The 23,401-nt window shown below is 43.1% G+C and overlaps 1 protein-coding gene and 1 long non-coding RNA gene across 4 annotated transcripts in view; one reads left to right on the top strand and one right to left on the bottom strand.

Moving 5' to 3' along the window:
- Nucleotides 1-23,401, bottom strand: part of galm (galactose mutarotase) — a 47,671-nt gene that overhangs the window by 5,784 nt on the left and 18,486 nt on the right. For 2 of the 3 annotated variants that reach the window (XM_034185276.1, XM_034185278.1), the window contains exons 4-8: nt 20,956-21,160; nt 19,715-19,869; nt 9,810-9,923; nt 8,594-8,686; nt 2,042-2,123 (exon numbers count right to left, since the gene is read on the bottom strand). In XM_034185276.1, coding sequence (XP_034041167.1) covers nt 2,042-2,123; nt 8,594-8,686; nt 9,810-9,923; nt 19,715-19,869; nt 20,956-21,142 — 631 coding nt within the window. In that variant the 5' untranslated portion in view covers nt 21,143-21,160. The remainder of the gene's footprint in view (nt 1-2,041; nt 2,124-8,593; nt 8,687-9,809; nt 9,924-19,714; nt 19,870-20,955; nt 21,161-23,401) is intronic. The other variant, XM_034185277.1, reaches the window with a different exon arrangement.
- On the top strand, nt 10,194-22,407 carry LOC117523688. The gene is made up of 3 exons (XR_004564583.1): nt 10,194-10,204; nt 11,272-11,275; nt 22,296-22,407. It is a non-coding gene; the product is annotated as an uncharacterized LOC117523688 (long non-coding RNA).

The following is a 23,401-nucleotide window of genomic DNA, read 5'->3' as shown; positions in this document are numbered from 1 at the left end:
AGATAAATACATTCATCTTATCCACTGACCAAAATGGATCAGACACCCAAACAGTCGGGAATATTGGTTATTTTCCGGGGCTGTGAACTTTCAGCCAGTTTGGCTGTGCACGCGGTTTGAGTGTAAGACTCAGTTCAGTGGACTCACAGCTGCACAGGGACGAGATGACAGACGCTGTGTCCTCAACTCAAAGTTAACGGATGTTCGTTGTGTACTTGGATCCAGACGTGCGCTGACCCTGTCGTCTGTGGTGGAGCATTAAGACATAACAGGCTACATGAGTTGACAGCTATAGTTTCCCCATGAGGCTGTTTTTGTTCTTTACCAGGCTGTGTGAGTGAGGAGCAGCTGCATCGATCAGTTCAAGTGTCCTTCTCCCAACTTTCTGACAATCATCTGCATCCTGCAAATTGTTCTTTAGACATCATTCCTCCTCATCTCCTCAGAGAACCTTTTGATTCAGTGGGAGCCACTATTTTGTTGCTGGTTAACACCAGTCTTAGCTCTGGCTGTGTGCCTTTAGCTTGTAAACATGCTGTGGTGAGACCTTTAATTAAAAAGCGAAATGGTAATCCTTCTATCCTTTCTAATTTTAGACCTATATCTCAACTCCCCTTTTTATCTAAGGTGTTGGAGAGAGCGGTCTACATCCAGTTGCAGTGTTTTTAGCCCAGCATGACATTTATGAAAAGTTTCAGTCTGGCTTCAAACCCAGACATAGCACCAAAATCGCTCTGAGAGTTTTTAATTATTTGATTTTAGCTGCTGACTCAGGTAGTCCTGCCATCCTGATGCTTTTAGACTTGTCAGCTGCCTTTGACACGGTGGACCACGTGATTCTGCTGCATAGTCTCGAGCAGCATGTAGGCATTACAGGCTCTGCTCTCACCTGGTTCAGTTCTTACCTCACAGAGCAGAGTGTTTCGACTTTTTTCAGATGTGGCCCCACTGTCCTGTGGAGTCCGTCAAGGCTCCATTCTAGGTCCTGTTCTTTTCCTTTTGTACATGTTGCCCCTCGGTGGTATCTTTTGAGAATACCAAATATTTTAACATTGCTTTGTCAATGATGTCCAGATTTACCTGCCACTGAGGTCGTTAGGCAATGACCCGATGCAGCCATTACTGAACTGTTTGAGTGAGGTCAAATCTTGGATGAGTGCTAACCTACAGTATTAAATCTTAATGAATCCTAGATGGAGGTTATCTTGTTTGGGGGAAGCACTTCCAGAGCCTGCTCTGCTGATGTCCTGGGTCCTCTGGGTTCCAACATTCACTCCTGTGTCAAGAACCTTGGGGTGATTTTTGACAGCCATTTTAAATTTGATAAGCAGATCAGTGCTGCTGTTAGAACAAGTTTCTTCCAACTCTGTCTCCTAGCCAAGTCCAAGCCATATTTCTCTAGGACTAACCTTGAGAAGATTATCCAAGCCTTTGTCACAAGGAGACTAGATTAATGCAACTCTCTATGTTGGCTTGGATCAGACCTCTCTGAACCACCTCCAGCTTATTCAGAATGCTGCTGCTCGTCTTCTATTGGGAAAGAAAAAGTCCGACCATGTTACGCCGGTCTTGGCTGCTCTTCACTGGCTTCTGGTCCATTACCAGGTTGATTTTAAGCGTCTTTTAACTGTTCTTTTTACGAGCTCCATGGGGCGGTGGTGCGATCTGACATTACGAGCCCACCAGGGCAGCAGTGCGATCTGACATTACGAGCTCCACAGGGCGGTGGTGCGATCTGACATTACGAGCCACTGCAGGCTGTGTTCTCATATCTGAGGCTGGCTGTGGACATGCTGCTGCTGTCCACGGTCAACTGGAAATACTTGCTATATGATGACTGAGGCAAGGTCAAAGCTGGAACAGTTCCATGAAAAGTGGGGCGTCAGAGCCTCAGATGGCTACAGTATATCAGAAATAAGCAGGACCACAGGTGAACAGCTGCTGTCCTGCCCACAGTGAGCCCATTCATGCAGACAATAACTTGGTTAAACGTTTGATGGCTTCCATCATCTTTGGTTGCTCAAAAGAAAAGACCTCGTACCTGTAGGAATGGATGTGATGTCCACGGGCAGGTAGGACTGAGCACTGATGGACACTTCATGGTCATAGATGTCCACTGCATCCTACACACACACACACCTTGAGTTGACAGATTTTGAGCTTCAAATTACACTGACTGATTTTTTTTTTTGTGGCTCACATCACAAAAAAAGCTGCCTGAAGGTGCTTGACACGGGTCAGAGGGGCGGCCCACTGCTCACAAATCAATCAAGCAACATTTATTTGTTTTGCACTTTGCAGCAGCCAGACGGGTGTCCAAAGTGCTTTACAGTAAAATCAAATATCAAGAATTCACAAAAACAAAACATACAATGGAGTTAAAAAGGCACAAAAAACAAAACGTGTCACGGCACCATCAGGTGTTAAAAGCCAGTTGAAATAAATAAGTCTATACTGCATTCAGCATGCCAGAATTTCCAAACAGTGGTCTCTGATTTAACATCATTCAAGTACAGGAAGTTTTAGAAAATTAGCTTAGACCATTCTAACTGTAAGAGATCAAATGAACAAAGTACAACAAAAAAAGTCACAAGCATGAAAAACAAAAAAAAAGTCCCAATTGCAGGTTGTTGTTAAATGTTGCAAATCAGCGTCCATTTTGGTACAACCCCAATTCCAATGAAGTTGGGACATGTAAAATGTAAATAAAAACAGAATACAATGATTTGCAAATCCTTGTCAACCTATATTCAATTGAATACACCACAAAGACAAGATATTTAATGTTCAAACTGATAAACTCTATTGTTTTTGTGCAAATATTTGCTCATTTTGAAATGGATGCCTGCAACACATTTCAAAAAAGTTGGGACGGGGCAACAGAAGACTGGGAAAGTTGATGAATGCTCAAAGAACACCTGTTTGGAAACAGGTGTGTGTCATGATTGGGTATAAAAGGAGCATCTCCAAAAGGCTCAGCCGTTCACAAGCAAAGATGGTGTGAGGATCACCACTTTGTGAACAAGTGCGTGAAAAAAAATCCTTAAACAGTTTAAGAACATTGTTTCTTAACGTTCAACTGCAAGGAATTTAGGGATTCCATCATCTACAGTCCATAATATAATCTGAAGATTCAGAGAATCTGGAGAACTTTCTACATGTAAGCGGCAAGGTTGAAAAGCAACACTGAATGCCCGTGACCTTCGATCCCTCAGGTGGCACCGCATTAAAAATCGACATCATTGTGTAAAGGAACTTACCGCGTGGGCTCAGGAACACTTCAGAAAACCATTGTCAGTTAACACAGTTCATCCCTACATCTACAAGTGCAAGTTAAAACTCTACCATGCAAAGAGGAAGTCAAACATCAACAACATCCAGAAACTCCGCCGCCTTCTCTGGGCCCGAGCTCATTTGAAATGGACAGACGCAAAGTGGAAAAGTGTGCTGTGGTCTGATGAGTCCACATTTCAAATTGTTTTTGGAAATCATGGACGTCGTGTCCTCTGGACAAAAGAGGAAAAGGATCATCCAGATTGTTACCAGTGCAAAGTTCAAAAGCCAGCATCTGTGATGGTATGGGGGTGTGTTAGTGCCCATGACATGGGCAACTTACACATCTGTGATGGCACCATCAATGCTGAAAGGTACATCCAGGTTTTGGAGCAACACATGCTGCCATCCAAGCAACGTCTTTTTCAGGGACGTCCCTGCTTATTTCAGCAAGACAATGCCAAGCCACATTCTGCACGTGTTCCAACAGCGTGGCTTCGTAGTAAAAGAGTGCGGGTACTAGACTGGCCTGCCTGCAGTCCAGACCTGTCACCCACTGAAAATGTGTGACGCATTATGAAAAATACGACAACCGAGACCCCGGACTGTTGAACAACTAAAGTCGAACATCAAACAAGAATGGGAAAGAATTCCACCTACAAAGCTTTAACAATTAGTGTCCTCAGTTCCCAAACGCTTATTGAGTGTTGTTAGAAGGAAAGGTGATGTAACACAGTGGGAAACATACCACTGTCCCAGCTTTTTAGAAACCTGTTGCTGGCATCCATTTCAAAATGAACAAATATTTGCACAAAAACAAAGTTTATCTGTTTGAACATTAAATATCTTGTCTTTGTGGTGGATTCAAATGAATATACACTCAACAAAAATATAAATGCAACACTTTTGGTTTTGCTCCCATTTTGTATGAGATGAACTCAAAGATCTAAATCTTTTTCCACATACACAATATCACCATTTCTCTCAAATATTGTTAACAAACCAGTCTAAATCTGTGATAGTGAGCACTTCTCCTTTGCTGAGATAATCCATCCCACCTCACAGGTGTGCCATATCAAGATGCTGATTAGACACCATGATTAGTGCACAGGTGTGCCTTAGACTGCCCACAATAAAAGGCCACTCTGAAAGGTGCAGTTTTATCACACAGCACAATGCCACAGATGTCGCAAGATTTGAGGGAGCGTGCAATTGGCATGCTGACAGCAGGAATGTCAACCAGAGCTGTTGCTCATGTATTGAATGTTCATGTCTCTACCATAAGCCGTCTCCAAAGTCGTTTCAGAGAATTTGGCAGTACGTCCAACCAGCCTCACAAACGCAGACCACGTGTAACCACACCAGCCCAGGACCTCCACATCCAGCATGTTCACCTCCAAGATCGTCTGAGACCAGCCACTCAGACAGCTGCTGAAACAATCGGTTTGCATAACCAAAGAATTTCTGCACAAACTGTCAGAAACCATCTCTGGGAAGCTCATCTGCATGCTCGTCATCCTCATCGGGGTCTTGACCTGACTCCAGTTCATCGTCGTAACCAACTTGAGTGGGAAAATGCTCACATTCGCTGGCGTTTGGCACATTGGAGAGGTGTTCTCTTCACGGATGATGCGAAGGAGATGTGTTGCACTGCATGAGGCAAATGGTGGTCACACCAGATACTGACTGGTATCCCCCCCCCAATAAAACAAAACTGCACCTTTCAGAGTGGCCTTTTATTGTGGGCAGTCTAAGGCACACCTGTGCACTAATCATGGTGTCTAATCAGCATCTTGGTATGGCACACCTGTGAGGTGGGATGGATTATCTCAGCAAAGGAGAAGTGCTCACTATCACAGATTTAGACTGGTTTGTTAACAATATTTGAGGGAAATGGTGATATTGTGTATGTGGAAAAAGTTTTAGATCTTTGAGTTCATCTCATACAAAATGGGAGCAAAACCAAAAGTGTTGCGTTTATATTTTTGTTGAGTAGGTTGAAGAGGATTTGAAAATCATTGTATTCCGTTTTATTTACATTTTACACAACGTCCCAACTTCACTGGAATTGGGGTTGAAGGTTGTCCTGAGTAAGTATGTGTTCATCCAGGGGTCCAGCAAGCGGAACCAAAATCTAAGCCCCAGCAATACAGACAGAGAGAAAGAGAGCAGAATCAGTCATCCGGAGTTCACAGCACCTAAAGCGGTAGTTCCCAAAAGGAAACCAACACAGAAGCAGAGAGATTACTAAAGTGGTCACCAGCAGCTAGAACTGTGCTTCCTTAACAGACCCAGAATTTAGATGTACTGAGACTGAGACCCGTTCCACTGCTAATAATGATTTAAAAGGAGATGAAACATAATTCCATACTCCACCGGTATGCTAGCCATACAAGAGGGAGAACAGATACGTCTTTAGTCTGGAGTTGAATGTCTCTACAGAATCTGACTGTTTTATCTCTGCCATTCCATGAATAGTTTTATAAGTTAGTAACAGAACCTTAAAGTCAGACCTCAGAGACAGGAAGCCAAAACAGGCAGGACAAAATTGGTGTAATGTGGTCAAATTTTCTACTGCTTGTCAAAAGTCTGGCAGCAGCATTTTGAACTAATTGGAGAGCACTAATGCTGGACTGCGGTAAACCAGAAAATAGAACACTGCAAAATCCTGTCTCGAGGGTGTAGTGGGTGAGTTAAGGCATGCTGGGATATATTTGACCTAATGCCATCTATTTTCTTTTTGAAGAAATCTTGTGCTGTAAAAGGACAGCGACTTACAGGTGGTTGTCCATGAGTAAGTGTTGCCACTGTGTCAAACAAGAACTTTGAGTTATGCTTGTTTTTCTTGATCAAATCAGAGTAATCGGCCCATTTTGTAGCCAGTAGTGCATGTTTATAGTCTAAGATAGCTGATTCAGTAATCAGGATTGTTGAATATTTATTTTTGAATATTGTTGAATATTTTAGTGATCAGGATCAAAGCTCTGGGTGCACTCCTTGATCTTGATTAGAGAATCAAAGGAAGATAAACATGATCAATCAATCAATCAATTTTTTTTTTATATAGCGCCAAATCACAACAAACAGTTGCCCCAAGGCGCTTTATATTGTAAGGCAAGGCCATACAATAATTATGTAAAACCCCAACGGTCAAAACGACCCCCTGTGAGCAAGCACTTGGCTACAGTGGGAAGGAAAAACTGATGAAATCATCAGCAATCAAGACCAAACATGAGCAATCATAATTAGTATATAGATCACCTGATCAGAAATGTCACAGAAATGATCAATGATCAGGATAATAGCAACTGTGAACAAAGATGAAACAGGATCAAAGGTGAGCCATCATGATCAAAGGCAAGGCAATCAGGACCAAAGGTGAGCCATCAGGATTAAAGGCAAGGCAATCAGAATCAAAGGTGAGCCATCACCTTTGCAGAAGAGCACCCTCAGAGTATGATGTTTCCACCCCCATGCTTCACGGTTGGGATGGTTTTCTTTGGGTTGTTCTCATCCTCTAAACATGGTAAGTGGAGTTGATTCCAAAAAGCTCTATTCTGGTCTCATCTGACCACATGACCTTCTCCCATGCCTCCTCTGGATCATCCAGATGGTCACTGGTGAACTTCAAACGGGCCTGGACATGTGCTGGCTTGAGCAGGGGGACCTTGCTGCCCTGCAGGATTTTAAACCATGACAGCATCATGTGTTACTAATGTAATCTTTGTGACTGTGGTCCCAGCTCTCTTCAGGTCATTGACCAGGTCCTCCTGTGTAGTTCTGAGCTTTCTCAGAATCATCCTTACCCCACAAAGTGAGATCTTGCATGGAATCCCAGACCGAGGGAGATTGACAGTCAGCTTGTGTTTCTTCCACTTTCTAATAAATAATCATAACAGTTGTTGTCTTCTACCAAGCTGCTTGTCTGTTGTCCTGTAGTCCATCTCAGCCTTGTGCAGGTCTACAGTTTTGTCAATGGTGTCCTTAAACAGCTCTTTGGTCTTGGCTATGGTGGACAGGTTGGAGTGTGATTGATTGAGTGTGTGAACAGGTGTCTTTTATACAGGTAACAAGTTCAAACAGGTGCAATTAATACAGGTAAAGAGTGCAGAATAAGAGGGCTTCTTAAAGAAAAATTAACAGGTCTGTGAGAGACAGAATTCTTGCTGGTTGGTAGGGGGTCAAATACTTATTTGCAGCAGTAACATACAAATAAATTATTTAAAAAAAGTCATACACTGTGATTTCTGGATTTTTTTTTTTAGATTATGTCTCTCACAGTGGACATGCACCTAAGATGAAAATTTCAGACCCCTCCATGATTTCTAAGTGGGAGAACTTGCAAAATCACAGGGTGTTCAAATACTTATTTTCCTCACTGTAAGTCGGGGGGGGGGGGGGAATTAAATAACATAAAATAAGCATGCTGGTAAGAACAACAGAATATAACAAGCAATGTAATAAAAAATGTAATAATGTAATAAAAAGAAATATACACTGTAAGAAGGGAAATATAAAATGTTTGTGTAATGGCCTCCATGATGATATGTACATGATAGTGAATGTTGCACACTGATGCAACATTCAGCAGTAAATGGTTTCGTGCAATCAGTGCAACTGAGCCACTGGAGTCAAGTTAACAGGTGTTGGAGTGCAATAGAATAAAGTGTCCATAATATAGTAAAGTGTCCAATAGAAGATAAAGTGACCAGTGATGGGGGGCTCTGTCCTTAAGGGGGGGGGGTGTTCAGCTGTTTAACAGTGGCTGTGGGAAAGAAGGAGTTCTTGAACCTGGTGGTTCTGCATCTCACAGTCCTGAACCTGCAGCCTGAGTGGAGGAGTGTGAATAGTCCATGTTGGGGGGGAGTGGGGTCTTTGACGATGGAGACAGCTCTCCTGTGGACTCTGCAGAGGTAGATGCTCCTGCAGAGAGGGTTGTGGGGTTCTGGGGAGGTGATGGTCTAGTGGTTAAGCTGTTGGGCCTGAGACCAGAAGATCCTGGGTTCAAATCCCAGCCAGACTGGAAAATCACTAAGGGCCCTTGGGCAAGGTCCTTAATCCCAGTGTGTAGTGGCGCCTTGTATGGCAGCAGCCTGACATTGGGGTGAATGTGATGCATTATTGTAAAGCGCTTTGAGCGTCTGATGCAGATGGAAAAGCTCTACATAAATGCAGTCCATTTACCGTTTATCATGGTCACATGGTCTGTCTGCTGCAACAGACAGAACCACTAACAAAAACCTTTGGACCTCACAGTTTGAGTCCTGAACCAAACACGGCTGGTGTCCGTCTGACTGAAGAGGCGGTGACGTGACCTCACCTGTCCGGCCAAGTTGAAGTAGGCGTGGTTGGTGAGGTTGATGGGCGTGGTTTTGGTTGACTGAGCCTGGTACTCAGCAGTCAGTGTTTCCTCCTGCAGACAGAAATCCAAGTCTTACCTGACTTGAAAACACAAGTTTAAAAAAAATAACCTGTAATGCAAAGTGGCTGTGATTAAAGAACTTCTGCCAACATGAGTAACCTGAGATTCTCCTGCTAATTTTTGGACAAACTGATGAAACTGTTTTAATTTCAAGAAATCTGACAATTTTAAACAAGTGTCCACCTCAACACAAAAATCACAACAGTTTTTGTGGGGAAGATATAAAAGAGGAATGTCTCCATCATTTATTTCTGACCCTGACACAACTCTTGTTGCTGCATATGTGTGTGGTGAACCCGCTCATGTAAGGCACGTCTGAGTGTTCTTTGTGTGCTGGATTTTAGCAACAGGAGATCAGTCTGGAGTGAACTCCACTCTGTACCGCTGCACCGTGAAGATGTGTCACTGGCAACGCAGCAGACAGACGTCACATGATGCAGTTTCTCCAACCACAGCCACAGAAGCCTGCGACTCTTTCAGAGTTGGCTGGGTGTCTCGGTGGCTTCCCTCACGAGTCTCCGTGCAGCGCTCACACAGATGTACCGTACAGGACCATAATGTTTTTTATTTCTTCATGACGGATGGAAATGAAGCCCAAGACATATTCACTTACTTGGAAATGCTCATGAGTTCATCCCCTGACTTGCTGAAAGTAAACCTGTTGTAAAAGTGATGGTTTAATTATCATATTTAGAATAAATTGCTGCCTCCCAACTTTTTTGTGCCTTCGATGCAGAAATGGATGCATGTTAACAGATGAAGTTGACCAGACAGAACATGAAATATTTTGGCTTCATACGTCTGTAATGAAACGGAGGTAAAACCAAATATAAGACTCACTGCAGGAGTTTTTTTTTCCTCACTCCCCCTCACTGTCCATATCATCCAAACTTTTTTTTTCTGATTTAGGGTTGTGTAAATTTTTCACTTTCTCAAATGACTGACAAAAATTGAAGTCAATTTTCTGAGATTCACTGCAGAATGAGGGATAAAAGACATGAATGTCTCTTATGTGAGAGGTTTGTCCAGTTGTCACTTTAATACAAATAACAAATAGCAGTGAGTAAAATCAGATATATGTATGTATTCATTTATTTATTTAAAGTGTGTTTACCTGCAGGGTGTAGATGACAGAGACCTGCACCTCTCCAGGATAGCCCTGGTCTCCATCTGGACTGGTAAGACTCAACTGCACGCCACCTTCCACCGCTGACGCCAGCCAGACTGCCTGAAGAGACAAAAAACAGAATAAAAGCAGGTCACACAGCAGCATCAGGTCACAGGTCACAACATCAGCATAACATTCAAGAGCAAGTTCAGCTCTGTGGCTGTAAATCAAATCAATTTTATTTATATAGCGCCAAATCACAACAAACAGTTGCCCCAAGGCGCTTTATATTGTAAGGCAAAGCCATACAATAATAAGATGTATATAAGAGGACACGCGCTCATGTAGCACAAACTAAAACCAGGAAAGCCTTTACTTCTGTGTTTGTGCAAGAGATTTATGTAAAATCTTCATGAAAGAAGGAGAAAAGCAGATATTCTGATTGTGCAGCAGGTTTGAGGTGACAAAGGTGAGGATGTTCTCACAAGGTGGAGAGAGTACTTTGAGGAGCTGATGAATGAAGAAAGTGATAGTCGGATGGAATAAAACAGGAAGTGCAAGGAATTAGTGAAGATGAAGTGAGGGAAACTATGAAGAGGATGAAGAATGGAAAGGAAGTCAGTCCAGATGACATACAGTACCAGTCAAAAGTGAAACATGTGTCCAAACATGTGGCTGGGAGTGTACCAGTGTACCAGCTGAGGCTTGGAAATGTTTGGGAGAGATGGCAGTAGAGCTTTTAACTACAATGTTTCATGACTTTTTGGAAAGTGAGAGGACTCCTTTGAAGTGTTAAGGACCAGACAAATGAAACCCTCAGCAGTGAACTGGTGTATTATACAACCCCTGGCAAAAATTATGGAATCACCAGCCTCGGAGGACGTTCATTCAGTTGTTTAATTTTGTAGAAAAAAAGCAGATCACAGACATGACACAAAACTAAAGTCATTTCAAATGGCAACTTTCTGGCTTTAAGAAACACTATAAGAAATCAGGAAAAAAAATTGTGGCAGTCAGTAACGGTTACTTTTTTAGACCAAGCAGAGGGAAAAAAATATGGAATCACTCAATTCTGAGGAAAAAATTATGGAATCATGAAAAACAAAAGAACGCTCCAACACATCACTAGTATTTTGTTGCACCACCTCTGGCTTTTATAACAGCTTGCAGTCTCTGAGGCATGGACTTAATGAGTGACAAACAGTACTCTTCAATCTGGCTCCAACTTTCTCTGATTGCTGTTGCCAGATCAGCTTTGCAGGTTGGAGCCTTGTCATGGACCATTTTCTTCAACTTCCACCAAAGATTTTCAATTGGATTAAGATCCGGACTATTTGCAGGCCATGACATTAATCTTATGTCTTTTTGCAAGAAATGTTTTCACAGTTTTTGCTCTATGGCAAGATGCATTATCATCTTGAAAAATGATTTCATCATACCCAAACATCCTTTCAATTGATGGGATAAGAAAAGTGTCCAAAATATCAACGTAAACTTGTTTATTGATGATGTAATGACAGCCATCTCCCCAGTGCCTTTACCTGACATGCAGCCCCATATCATCAATGACTGTGGAAATTTACATGTTCTCTTCAGGCAGTCATCTTTATAAATCTCATTGGAACGGCACCAAACAAAAGTTCCAGCATCATCACCTTGCCCAATGCTGATTGGAGATTCATCGCTGAATATGACTTTATATGACGGTCATCCACCGTCCACGATTGCTTTTCCTTAGCCCATTGTAACCTTGTTTTTTTCTGTTTAGGTGTTAATGATGGCTTTCGTTTAACTTTTCTGTATGTAAATCCCATTTCCTTTAGGCGGTTTCTTACAGTTCGGTCACAGATGTTGACTCCAGTTTCCTCCCATTCGTTCCTCATTTGTTTTGTTGTGCATTTTCAATTTTTGAGACATATTGCTTTAAGTTTTCTGTCTTGACGCTTTGATGTCTTCCTTGGTCTACCAGTATGTTTGCCTTTAACAACCTTCCCATGTTGTTTGTATTTGGTCCAGAGTTTAGACACAGCTGACTGTGAACAACCAACATCTTTTGCAACATTGCGTGATGATTTACCCTCTTAAGAGTTTGATAATCCTCTCCTTTGTTTCAATTGACATCTCTCGTGTTGGAGCCATGACTCATGTCAGTCCACTTGGTGCAACAGCTCTCCAAGGTGTGATCACTCCTTTTTAGATGCAGACTAATGAGCAGATCTGATTTGATGCAGGTGTTAGTTTTGGGGATGAAAATTTACATGGTTATTCCATAATTTTTTCCTCAGAATTGAGTGATTCCATTTTTTTTTCCCTCTGCTTGGTCTAAAAAAGTAACCGTTACTGACTGCCACAATCTTTTTTTCTGATTTCTTATAGTGTTTCTTAAAGCCAGAAAGTTGCCATTTGAAATGACTTTAGTTTTGTGTCATGTCTGTGATCTGCTTTTTTTTTCTACAAAATTAAACAACTGAATGAACATCCTCTGAGGCCGGTGATTCCATAATTTTTGCCAGGGGTTGTATTCACCAGAAATTCAGTCAGAAGCACAGTACTGCTAAAGCCACACACCCCATCCCACCCCCACTCCTGTTTCTACACATGTAGTTCTTGATTCTGGGCAGCAGAGGGTGCCAAAATAAACCCGTTGAACTTAAAGGGGAAAAACAGTCTTGTTATTCAGTGCAGCAAGTGAAGACATAAATGTTCCAGCAAGCAGCAGACTTTGAAAAAACAACTGGATCCAGGACGAGAGACTTAATGTCAGAGAGATAAGCAGAGGTCAGTAACTAATACTCTGGACTGACTGGGAACATGTCCTCACTGAAGGTGGCTAGAGGTTGGAGTAAACATTAATATTCTCTCAATGAATGTGTGCGGAAGCTCGTCTTTTAAAGCACTCTGGATAATCAGCAGAATGTGCAGGTGACGCCACGGATCACATACTGGACAGTAACTTCCGCATTATGTGAACAGCAAATGTGCTCTTTCGCTTTATTTACAACTGCTGACACAAATTATACCAACACAGTGTTTCATTGCTGTGCATACGATCGCACAAGCTGCCAAAAGAAGGGCTCAGGGGAACAATTTTACCGTTTTACCGCTGATCAAGATCACTTAAGATCAATATCCAGTTTAGCATCCTCTCCTCTGTGGCAGCAAAGAAAGTAAACATACTAAAAAGAGAAATAAACAAGAACTTTAAAAAATATCTAATATAAAACAAAAGTGCATTTGCATATACAGCTGAGGTGAAAAGTGACTTGTGTGACTTTCAGAGAAACAGGGAGGTGGTTTATGGTGTCTGATGGTTTATGAGCTGGGAGGTTGGATGTGGATGGCAGTGATGATGGGGATGGTTGGGTGTCACAGGAACTGGGGATGGGGTGATGACTTTCACTGCCTGAGGGTAAAAGCTGTTTTTAGTCTGTTGGTGCAGCACTTCATGGACCAGTATCTTTTTCCTGAAGGGAGGGGGGAGAAAAAGAGGTGACGGGGGAGCGTCCCCTGTGTTGGAAGAGGCCTTCTTCTGGAGGCGGCTGATGTACGTCTCATTTAAGGGGGTAGTGTGGTTCCGATGATCTCGACTGCTCTCACCACCCGCTGAAGGTTCTTCCTGTCCTCTGCAGTGCACCTGTTAAACCACACTGGGCAGTAGTACGTCAGACGGCTCTCCATCATGGCTCGGTAGAAATTAATCAGCAGTCGTTGAGGGAGGTGAGCCTGTTTCAGTTTCCTGAGGAAGTAGAGCCTCTGTTGGGCCTTCCCCACCTGGCAGGAGATGCTGACAGCCAAGGTGAGGTCAGCTGAGATGTGCACGCCAAGAAATTTGAAGCTCTGCACTCTCTGTACTTCCTCAGCATTAATGCAGATGGCATGGTGTTCTGTGTGTGTAGATCTCCTGAAATCCAAAATCAGTTCCTTGGTCTTGCTGATGTTGAGATCCAGGTTATTATTGCAACACCACTGTTCCAGAAGCTGGACCTCCTCTCTGTAGGCCGTCTCATTGTTATTTGTGATGAGCCCTACAAGTGGTATCGTCAGCAAATTTGATGATGGTGTTAGTGGTGTGCACTCATGAGTGAAAAGGAGTAGAGGAGAGGACTGAGGACACATCCCTGTGGTGTTCCCGTGTTCAGGACGAGGGTGGAGGATGTGCAGCCCCCCTTCATGACGTGTTGAGGTCTGTTACTGAGAAAGTCCACGATCCATGCACACAGTGAGCTGCTCAGGCTCTGGTTGCTGAGTTTTTCAACCAGTTTAAAGGGTATAACTGTATTGAAGGCAGAACTGAAGTCCACGAATAGCATCCTTACATATGTGTTCTTATGGTCCAGGTGAGTAAGGGCTGTGTGGAGAGTTGTGATCACAGCCTCTTCTGTTGACCTGTTTGCTCGGTAAGCAAACAGGTGTTGGTTTGGGTCAGCAGGGATGACAGATCTAATGTGGGGGATAATGAGTTTCTCAAAACACTTCAGAGCAACCGGGTGGAAGTCATTCAGGCAGCTCACTGTGTTTTTCTTGGGTACTGGGATGATGATAACTGTTTTGAGACAGGTGGGGATCACAGGCCGTTCAAGTGAGGGGTTAAAGACGGTAGTGAAGACTTTTGCTAGTTGGTCTGCACAGTCCTTAAGGATTCTTCCAGAGACCCTGTCTGGACCAGGAGCTTTCCTCACGTTGATTCAGCGCAGGGTTGTTCTGACCTGGTTCTGGTCCAGCTTGATGGGGCTGTCGTCCGCTGTCAGTGTAGGCTGGCTGTCTCCAGGGTCGCTGCTCCATTGGTCAAAGTGAGCAAAGAAGTGGTTGAGTGTGTCTGGGTGGGTGTTGCCTGTAAAGGGTGTGGTTGCAGTGCTGTCTTTATAATCAGTGAGAGATTTTATTCCCTGCCAGATGCATCTGGAGTTGTTGGTGTTGAAGTGCTCCTTAATGTGTTGCTGGTATCTGCGCTTGGTCTCTCTGATGCTCCTCCTCAGGTTGCTTCTTGCCCTCTTGTAGGCCAGCTGATCCCCTGACCTAAAAGCGGTGTCACGTGCTCTGAGCAGGGCAGCTAGTTCTCTGTTGAACCACAGCTTTTGATACATGCTGATAAAGAGCATGTGAAAAATTAAAGTTCTCCATCACGTCTTTACGCAATTTTTTGGGATTATGCTCTTTCTGGATTTATTTGTCCCAAAATGACCTCTTCTTTTTACAATCAATTAACCTCCAAACCAAAGGCAAAGTGTTCATGAACTGTGGGTCATTTGAGTGACTTTGTAGTTTTCTGACTCCATGTTGTGAAACTGGTCATATTTGTGGACTTTTCTGCCAAATGTATTTGATCAATGATTGAAATGTAATCGGTGTGTGCACTGCAAAACTTTAAAAATACGAGGTCTGTTAGAAAAGTATCCGACCTTTTTATTTTTTTCAAAAACCTGATGGATTTGAATCACGTGTGCTTGCATGAGCAACCTTGAACCTTCGTGCACATGCATGAATTTTTTTCACGCCTGTCGATTGCATCATTTGCTTGTAAGCAGCCTTTGTGTGAGGATGGGTGGAGTCTCTCGTCGTTTTTTCATTCCAAGGAAGAAGACGGCACAACTGGAGCAGCGCCACATCAAATTTTGCCAGAAACTGGGCGACAGCCAGGTGGAAACCATTCAGATTATTCAGACAGCTTTCGGTGACAATGCTCTGGTCATCACACAGATTAAGGAGCAGTACAACCGGTTTAAAGACGGCCGCACAACGGTGGAGAGCGCGCCACGCTCCGGGCGGCCATCAACATGCAGAAATGACCGGATCATTTCCAAAGTGAACTCTGTGGTGATGTGGGACCGTCAGTGTGACTATCCGAGAAATTGTGGAAGAGGTGGACATCAGCACTTTTTCGGCACATTCCACTGTGACAGAAGATTGGGCCGTGAAAAGAGTTGCAGCGAAGTGCAGCAAAAGCAGCTCTGTGTTGAAGTCTCACAGGACATGTTGTAACATGCCCACCTCTTCCACAATTTCTCGGATAGTCACACGACTGAAAAGCCACTGAAAGCCGTCTGAATCTTCCGAATGGTGGAATAGGTGGGCATCATTTTTCGGAGTCCAGCATGTCCTGTGAGACTTCAACACGGTGGCGCTTTTGCTCCGTCAGCTTCAGCATGAATTTCACCGCCACTCCTTTTCATGGCCAAATCTTCTGTCACAGTGGAATGTGGCGAAAAAGTGCTGATGTCCACCTCTTCCACAATTTCTCGGATAGTCACACGACGGTCCCGCATCACCACAGAGTTCACTTTGGAAATGATCCGGTCATTTCTGCATGCTGATGGCCGCCCGGAGCGTGGTGCGCTCTCCACTGTTGTGCGGACGTCTTTAAACCGGTTGTACCGCTCCTTAATCTGTGTGATGACCAGAGGATCGTCACCGAAAGCCGTCTGAATAATCCAAATGGTTTCCACCTGGCTGTCGCCCAGTTTCTGGCAAAATTTGATGCAGTCGCGCTGCTCCAGTTCTGCCATTTCCTTGCAAAGAAAAACTGACGAGAGACTCCACCCATCCTCACACAAAGGCTGCTTAAAAGCAAATGACGCAATCGACAGGCATGAAAAAACTCACGCATGCACACGAAGGTTCAAGGTTTGCTCATGCAAGCATGCGTGATTCAAATCCATCAGATTTTTGAAAAAAAAATAAAAAGGTCCGATACTTTAACAGACCTTGTATAACGGGAGAGGAAGGAGTAAAAACGTAAAAGTAAATCACAGCCTTTTGCGGTGTCCAGTTTATTTAGCAGGTGCATGTCAGACTGAGAGTACTGTTTCTGAGCACGCTTTGAAAAAATAAATGGCCAGCCTTTAAATTAAGGAAATATGGTGTCCACTTTCCTTAATTCGGCGAGTGTCAGTGCTGAACTTTAATTTCATGCCTCTGTTAAAGGACACATCCAGACTGCATGTGAGGGGGTTTTAATGGAAATGTATTGCTGTCAGACAGGCTGTTTTGTCTGATGTGAGCGAAAATCCATTTTACAAAATCTGTTGTATAATCAATCAATCAATTTTATTTATATAGCGCCAAATCACAACAAACAGTTGCCCCAAGGCGCCTTATATTGTAAGGCAAGGCCATACAATAATTACGTAAAAAACCCCAACGGTCAAAACGACCCCCTGTGAGCAAGCACTTGGCGACAGTGGGAAGGAAAAACTCCCTTTTAACAGGAAGAAACCTCCAGCAGAACCAGGCTCAGGGAGGGGCAGTCTTCTGCTGGGAAACCTTATAAGTAAGAAGAAGAATTTTAAATTCTATTCTAGAATTAACAGGAAGCCAATGAAGAGAGTCCAATATGGGTGAGATATGCTCTCTCCTTCTAGTCCCCGTCAGTACTCTAGCTGCAGCATTTTGAATTAACTGAAGGCTTTTTGAGGGAACTTTTAGGACAACCTGATAATAATGAATTACAATAGTCCAGCTTAGAGGAAATAAATGCATGAATTAGTTTTTCAGCATCACTCTGAGACAAGACCTTTCTAATTTTAGAGATATTGCGTAAATGCAAAAAAGCAGTCCTACATATTTGTTTAATATGTGCTTTGAATAACATATCATATAAGATGATTATTACATGGAAAACCATACAAAAACATTGGGAGATTGTATTTTACCGTATATTCTGTTTAATATTTAAACAACAAGGTATGTTGGACCGGTTTAAAGAACTACAACCCCAATTCCAATGAAGTTGGGACGTTGTGTAAAATGTAAATAAAAACAGAATACAATGATTTTCAAATCCTCTTCAACCTATATTCAATTGAATCCACCAAAAAGACAAGATATTTAATGTTCAAACTGATAAACTTTATTGTTTTTGTGTAAATATTTGTTCATTTTGAAATGGATGCCTGCAACACGTTTCTAAAAAGCTGGGACAGTGGTATGTTTCCCACTGTGTTACATCACCTTTCCTTCTAACAACACTCAATAAGACTTTGGGAACTGAGGACACTAATTGTTGAAGCTTTGTAGGTGGAATTCTTTCCCGTTCTTGCTTGATGTACGACTTCAGTTGTTCAACAGTCCGGGGTCTCCGTTGTTGTATTTTGCGCTTCATAATGCGCCACACATTTTCAATGGGCGACAGGTCTGGACTGCAGGCAGGCCAGTCTAGTACCCACAATCTTACTACGAAGCCACGCTGTTGTAACACGTGCAGAATGTGGCTTGGCATTGTCTTGCTGAAATAAGCAGGGACGTCCCTGAAAAAGACGTTGCTTGGATGGCAGCATGTGTTGCTCCAAAACCTGGATGTACCTTTCAGCATTGATGGTGCCATCACAGATGTGTAAGTTGCCCATGCCATGGGCACTAACACACCCCCATACCATCACAGATGCTGGCTTTTGAACTTTGTGCTGGTAACAATCTGGATGGTCTTTTTCCTTTTTTGTCCAGAGGACACGATGTCCATGATTTCCAAAAACAATTTGAAATGTGGACTCATCAGACTCACCACAGCACACTTTTCCACTTTGCGTCTGTCCATTTCAAATGAGCTCGGGCCCAGAGAAGGCGGCGGAGTTTCTGGATGTTGTTGATGTTTGGCTTTCACTTTGCATGGTAGAGTTTTAACTTGCACTTGTAGATGTAGCGACGAACTGTGTTAACTGACAATGGTTTTCTGAAGTGTTCCTGAGCCCACACAGTAAGATCCTTTACACAATGTCGGCTTTTAATGTAGTGCCGCCTGAGGGATCGAAGGTCAGTGTTGGTTTTCGGCCTTGCTGCTTACGTATAGAAAGTTCTTCAGATTCTCTGAATCTTCTCATTATATTACGGACTGTAGATGATGGAATCCCTAAATTCCTTGCAACTGAACGTGGAGAAACATTGTTCTTAAACTGTTGGACTATTTTTTTCATGCAGTTGTTCACAAAGTGGTGATCCTCACCCCATCTTTCCTTGTGAACAACTGAGCCTTTTGGGCTCAGAAAAAGGCCAGAAGGAAAGTCAGCACTGCAGAATCACTCACATGTACAACACGCGTCTGTCTGCGTATGTCAGAAATGTTGCAGAGGATGTAAATGTAAGATCAGCCCACACAGTCAAACAAGATGATCCTTTGGTGCCACAACACAGTCCATATGACTGACGGCTGACAACCGATATAAATAAGTAAGAAACTGGTGAGTCCACTTTAACTGTTTTAGGTGGTTTTGCAAACATCAAGCTAAATATTGAGGCAAATGTGCACCTAAATAAAAGTGCTATTTGTTCCTTCCTAAAATACAGATTAATAAAGTGTCTAATAACAGACATTTAGCATGTGAGGGCGTGTTTATTCAAATCTGTAATTCATGGATGTTTTGTAATATGTGTGTAGGCAAAGCTCTTCAGCATCTCACCATGTCATTTAGGTCCTTCAACCTTTTTTTTTAGTAAACGCTTCAGGGGAGCATTAGCATGACTAAAACCTTTCAGCTTCGGGGGGGGGGGGGGGGGGGGGGTACCCATGCCTTTTTAAGCATTTTTGTTTTTTGACAGTGGGCTGTACCATATGGCCAAATTATCGTATCTTAATATTTTCATATCAATATGATATACGATATGACTATGATTTGACACAAAGTGCAGGAACAGTGAAAATTAAACCTTCTTAAACAAAACAGTCATTTTGACTCATGATAAGGTTAGGATACCGGGCCCTCCAAAAGTATTGGAACACTTGGAATTTCACACATTTTAATTTGTTTATGTCATTTTAAATACAAGAAATACAAACAATATAAAGAATAAAAATTTCTAAAACAGACAGGGTGTAACCAGCCCAGGGTTGCCTGATCTGGATGCTGGACTGATTTTGCTTTGAACCCTCTCATGTTGTGAGAGACAGATGGGTGGGACTGTTAAAAACTGTTCCATCTTACCTTGTTGAAGCCTTTCAGGCCTCCATGCAGTGCGTTGGGTCCGTTGTTAATGTCAAGCTGGTATTGTTTTCCGTCCAGCTCAAAGTGTCCCGCTGCGATCCTGTTGGCCACACGACCCACCACAGCTCCCAGGTACCGCTGGTCCGACGCGTAACCTGAGACCAGGAGACAGAGACATCAGCTTGCAGATTGTGACGCGACAGAACGACCAACATGCAGACAGACTACTGTCAGGGACACGCAGGGTCCACTTTCCACCACAAGGGGCCACTATGGTCCTGGTCTGCAGGTCACTTCTGTCTCTTGAAGAATTTGGTGTGAGCTCATCCACCAGCTACAGAAAACTTTTGCCATGGTGGCTTCAATTCATGACAAAAACTTTGTTATGTGAAGCAAAAAGTAAAAAAAAAAAAAAGGTCCAGAAACATGACTCCCAGGTGTATTTAGGGTCAAACCAGCCTGAGAGTCCCAGCTCAGGTTCTCAGGTGCTTCTACAGCAAAGTGCAGAGTTATGGTTTTAGTTCAATAGACACATTTTACCAAATGACTCTTTTAGTCCAGCGTCCGACACCCAGAGCTGAATAATGCAGACCTTTCCTAATTTAATTTAAAAAATCTCATCAGATCAGATTGATGGTGTGCACGATTCCTCGAACAACACGTTAAGTAAAAGAGCGCCCCCTCTGACAGCTTGTCACTCAAACATGACGAATGACACATTAGACCAGGAAGGACATTTTGACCACATGGACAACTCTGGATCAGGGATGTCCCAATCAGGTCCCGCCCGACCCTAATCACTGTAATTTAATAGAGTATCTGCTGATCCAGAGTCCCGCTTGGATACTTGTATTTTTCTCGATGTCACATTTGCACAGAGCAGAATACAAACACCTCTGAGGACGGCTGGTTGTTGGAACATTCTTTGAGAATTGTTTCCTCACAGTCCATCGCAGATCAAGAATCAGACATCCTGAAACTCATGTGATCCTCTCACCTCGTATTGCTCCTCTTCAGTCTGTCTCCGGTGTTTGTGGCTCATAAACATCTTGACACAGAGAATTTCATGGCTACAAAACAGCACACATAACGGAGCTGAAGCCACGTCCAAGTAACCTGGACTGAGCTCCATCCTGAGCTGCTCCCCTCAGAAAAACAGATTCTCAACCCTAGATGAGAGTGAAGCTGAGGAAGAGGCTTTGATGAGAAAGAAGCTGAAGATGTTTGTCACAGCTGCCTACCTCTCACATCATCGTAGCCCAGAACGATGTCCTTCATGCTGCCATCCTTCCCGCGAGTGCACACAGACCTGAGTGTGGCTCCCAGGGTGAGGACCTCCACACGCACCCTGGATGACTGGATGACCCAGAGCTCCACCCTCCCCAGGCTCGGCACCGCTCCCCACTCACGCTGGCTGACTTCAGTCATCTGAGACACCACAGGCTGAGGAAGGAGCAGGACCAAGGAAGACCATCAGAAAAATCACTACTTGACTTGTGGCATTTCTATTTACTTTTTTTTTTTTTTTTTTTTTTTTTTTTTAACAATTTTCCCTTATGGAATGTTATCATAGTAAAATTCTTAAAAACACATGTTGATGAATTCTGAGACAAGCAGTCGACTAAAGGTGTCAGGACAGACCAGACCAGACCAGACGAGCCGTAATCATTTTCTTATTTTTGGCTTCCCTCACCCTAACTGACCTGATTTTAAAACTATAATCCCAAACAGACCCAGTATTGCCAACCTTGCTCATTACATTAAAAAAAGATCTCACTTGAGTTATGCAGAAAAGTTAAATTAACTAAACTTATCTTTATGTGGCTCATCAATTAAACTATAGTAAAACTTAGGCCCAGAGAAATACTGATTTAAACATTTCAGCTGTTAAAATTATTATTATAAGTAGTAGTATGAAAAATGTCTTCAAAAGTGGACCTTTAATCAAGTGGTGTTGCGAAGGGCATGTGCCCCCGCCCCTGCAGAACACCCTCTTTCCGTGTGGATGCACCCCTGATCTGCAGCCTCTGAACAGGAACAAATGGTAAATGGACTGCATTTATATCGCGCTTTTCCATCTGCATCAGACACTCAGAGGCTTTCCAATTATGTCTCACATTCACCCCAATGTCAGGTTGCTGTCATACGAGGCGCCCACTACACACTGGGAGCAACTGGGGAAAAAGGACCTTGCCCAAGGTCCCTTAGTGATTTTCCGGTCAGTCTGATGTGTGAACCGAGGTTCCTCTGGTATCTTAACCACTAGACCAATGGTGTCCAAACTATTCCAGAAAGGACAGAGAGGGTGCAGGTTTTCTTGCAGCCACTGACTCCAGGAGGCGATTTCACCGATGAGCTCATCCCACCTCTTAATCAGTGAAATCACCACCTGGAGTCAGAGGCTGCAAGAAAACCTGCACCCTCTCTGTCCTTTCTGGAACAGTTTGAACACCATTGCACTGGACCATCACCTCCCCAATCAACAATTTGTGTATTCATGTGGAAAGCACAACCTGATTGAAGCAAGGTTTTATGAGCCCATTTTACATTATGTCATCCTTAGAAAGTGATTTATTTGAAGAAAAAAAAAGTGTTAGTGTTTGCTGTTGACGTGTTGTGGATCTGCAGCTGTGTTTTTAGTTTGACCACAGCGAGGACACTCAGAGAGATACTCAGAGCAGACTTTGAAAGAAGTTTAAAAATATGTTTGTAAAACTCTGCACTCTGTCAGTCGTCATCACGCTGAGAGAGATGCTCAAATACACTGCCACCTCCTCCAAAGTGCAAACAGAACACAGAGGAACAGACAGGGACTGAAACAAAATAAAAACAGAAACGTTATTCTAAAAATCGATTTCTGAATGTTTTGAACGCTGTAAACTTTATATCTTGCAGTGAGCCTTGATTTTTCATCGGGATGATGTCAGCGCAAAACCTACACTTTGGCAGCCCAACTGACGGAAATCTGTTGTAGCGATCAAGAACTTTAATTCCTGAGTTTGATATAGGCGTGTGCATGTGCACAGTGAATGGATGCACATCTGTTCTCATTTGGAAAATTACAACACTTTGGCTGTTGGACAGTGTTGCTGACAATGCTGTCAAGCATGGCTGGGACCCATGGCCATATTAGCAACATGAGACAGAGGCAAAGCAACCAGCTGGCATTCACTTTCAATCAGAGTGAGAGTTTTACAGCAACGTTATCCCACAAGCTTCACTGAGTCAAAATTAGAGGAGACACCTATTTCTGCAAACTTTCTTCTCCTGAAGAGTACAGCACATTTTTCATGGGATTGTGGATGTACATTATATTTCCATAGAGATTTAAAGAGGTCAATGAACAGTGAGTCCTTGGGTGCACCGCCCTGAAAACACACAATGACTGCTGTCAGTGTCATCAGTCATCTTCACTCAAGACCAAACAGCAACCCTGCAGACCGCCCTCAGAGGAGGCATCGCTCCATCCCACCCAGAGTGGATCTTTTGGGCCCGGTTTCATAAAGCAGTCTAATCTTGTTTAGTCAAATAACCTCACTTAGTTGACTGATTTTTTTTTTTTTTTACATTAGTTGTTGCACAAAGCTTTTAGTCGGTTAAAGTTTTACATTACCCGACTAAAGTTTTTAGCCTGGTACAGAGGAGACTAAGCTTATTTTAGTCTACAAAACGTTAGTGTCTTACCAC

Source organism: Thalassophryne amazonica, chromosome 13 (genome assembly GCF_902500255.1).
Source record: "Thalassophryne amazonica chromosome 13, fThaAma1.1, whole genome shotgun sequence".
Classification (NCBI taxonomy): Eukaryota; Metazoa; Chordata; class Actinopteri; order Batrachoidiformes; family Batrachoididae; genus Thalassophryne; species Thalassophryne amazonica.
This window is presented reverse-complemented; position numbering and strand designations above follow the sequence as displayed.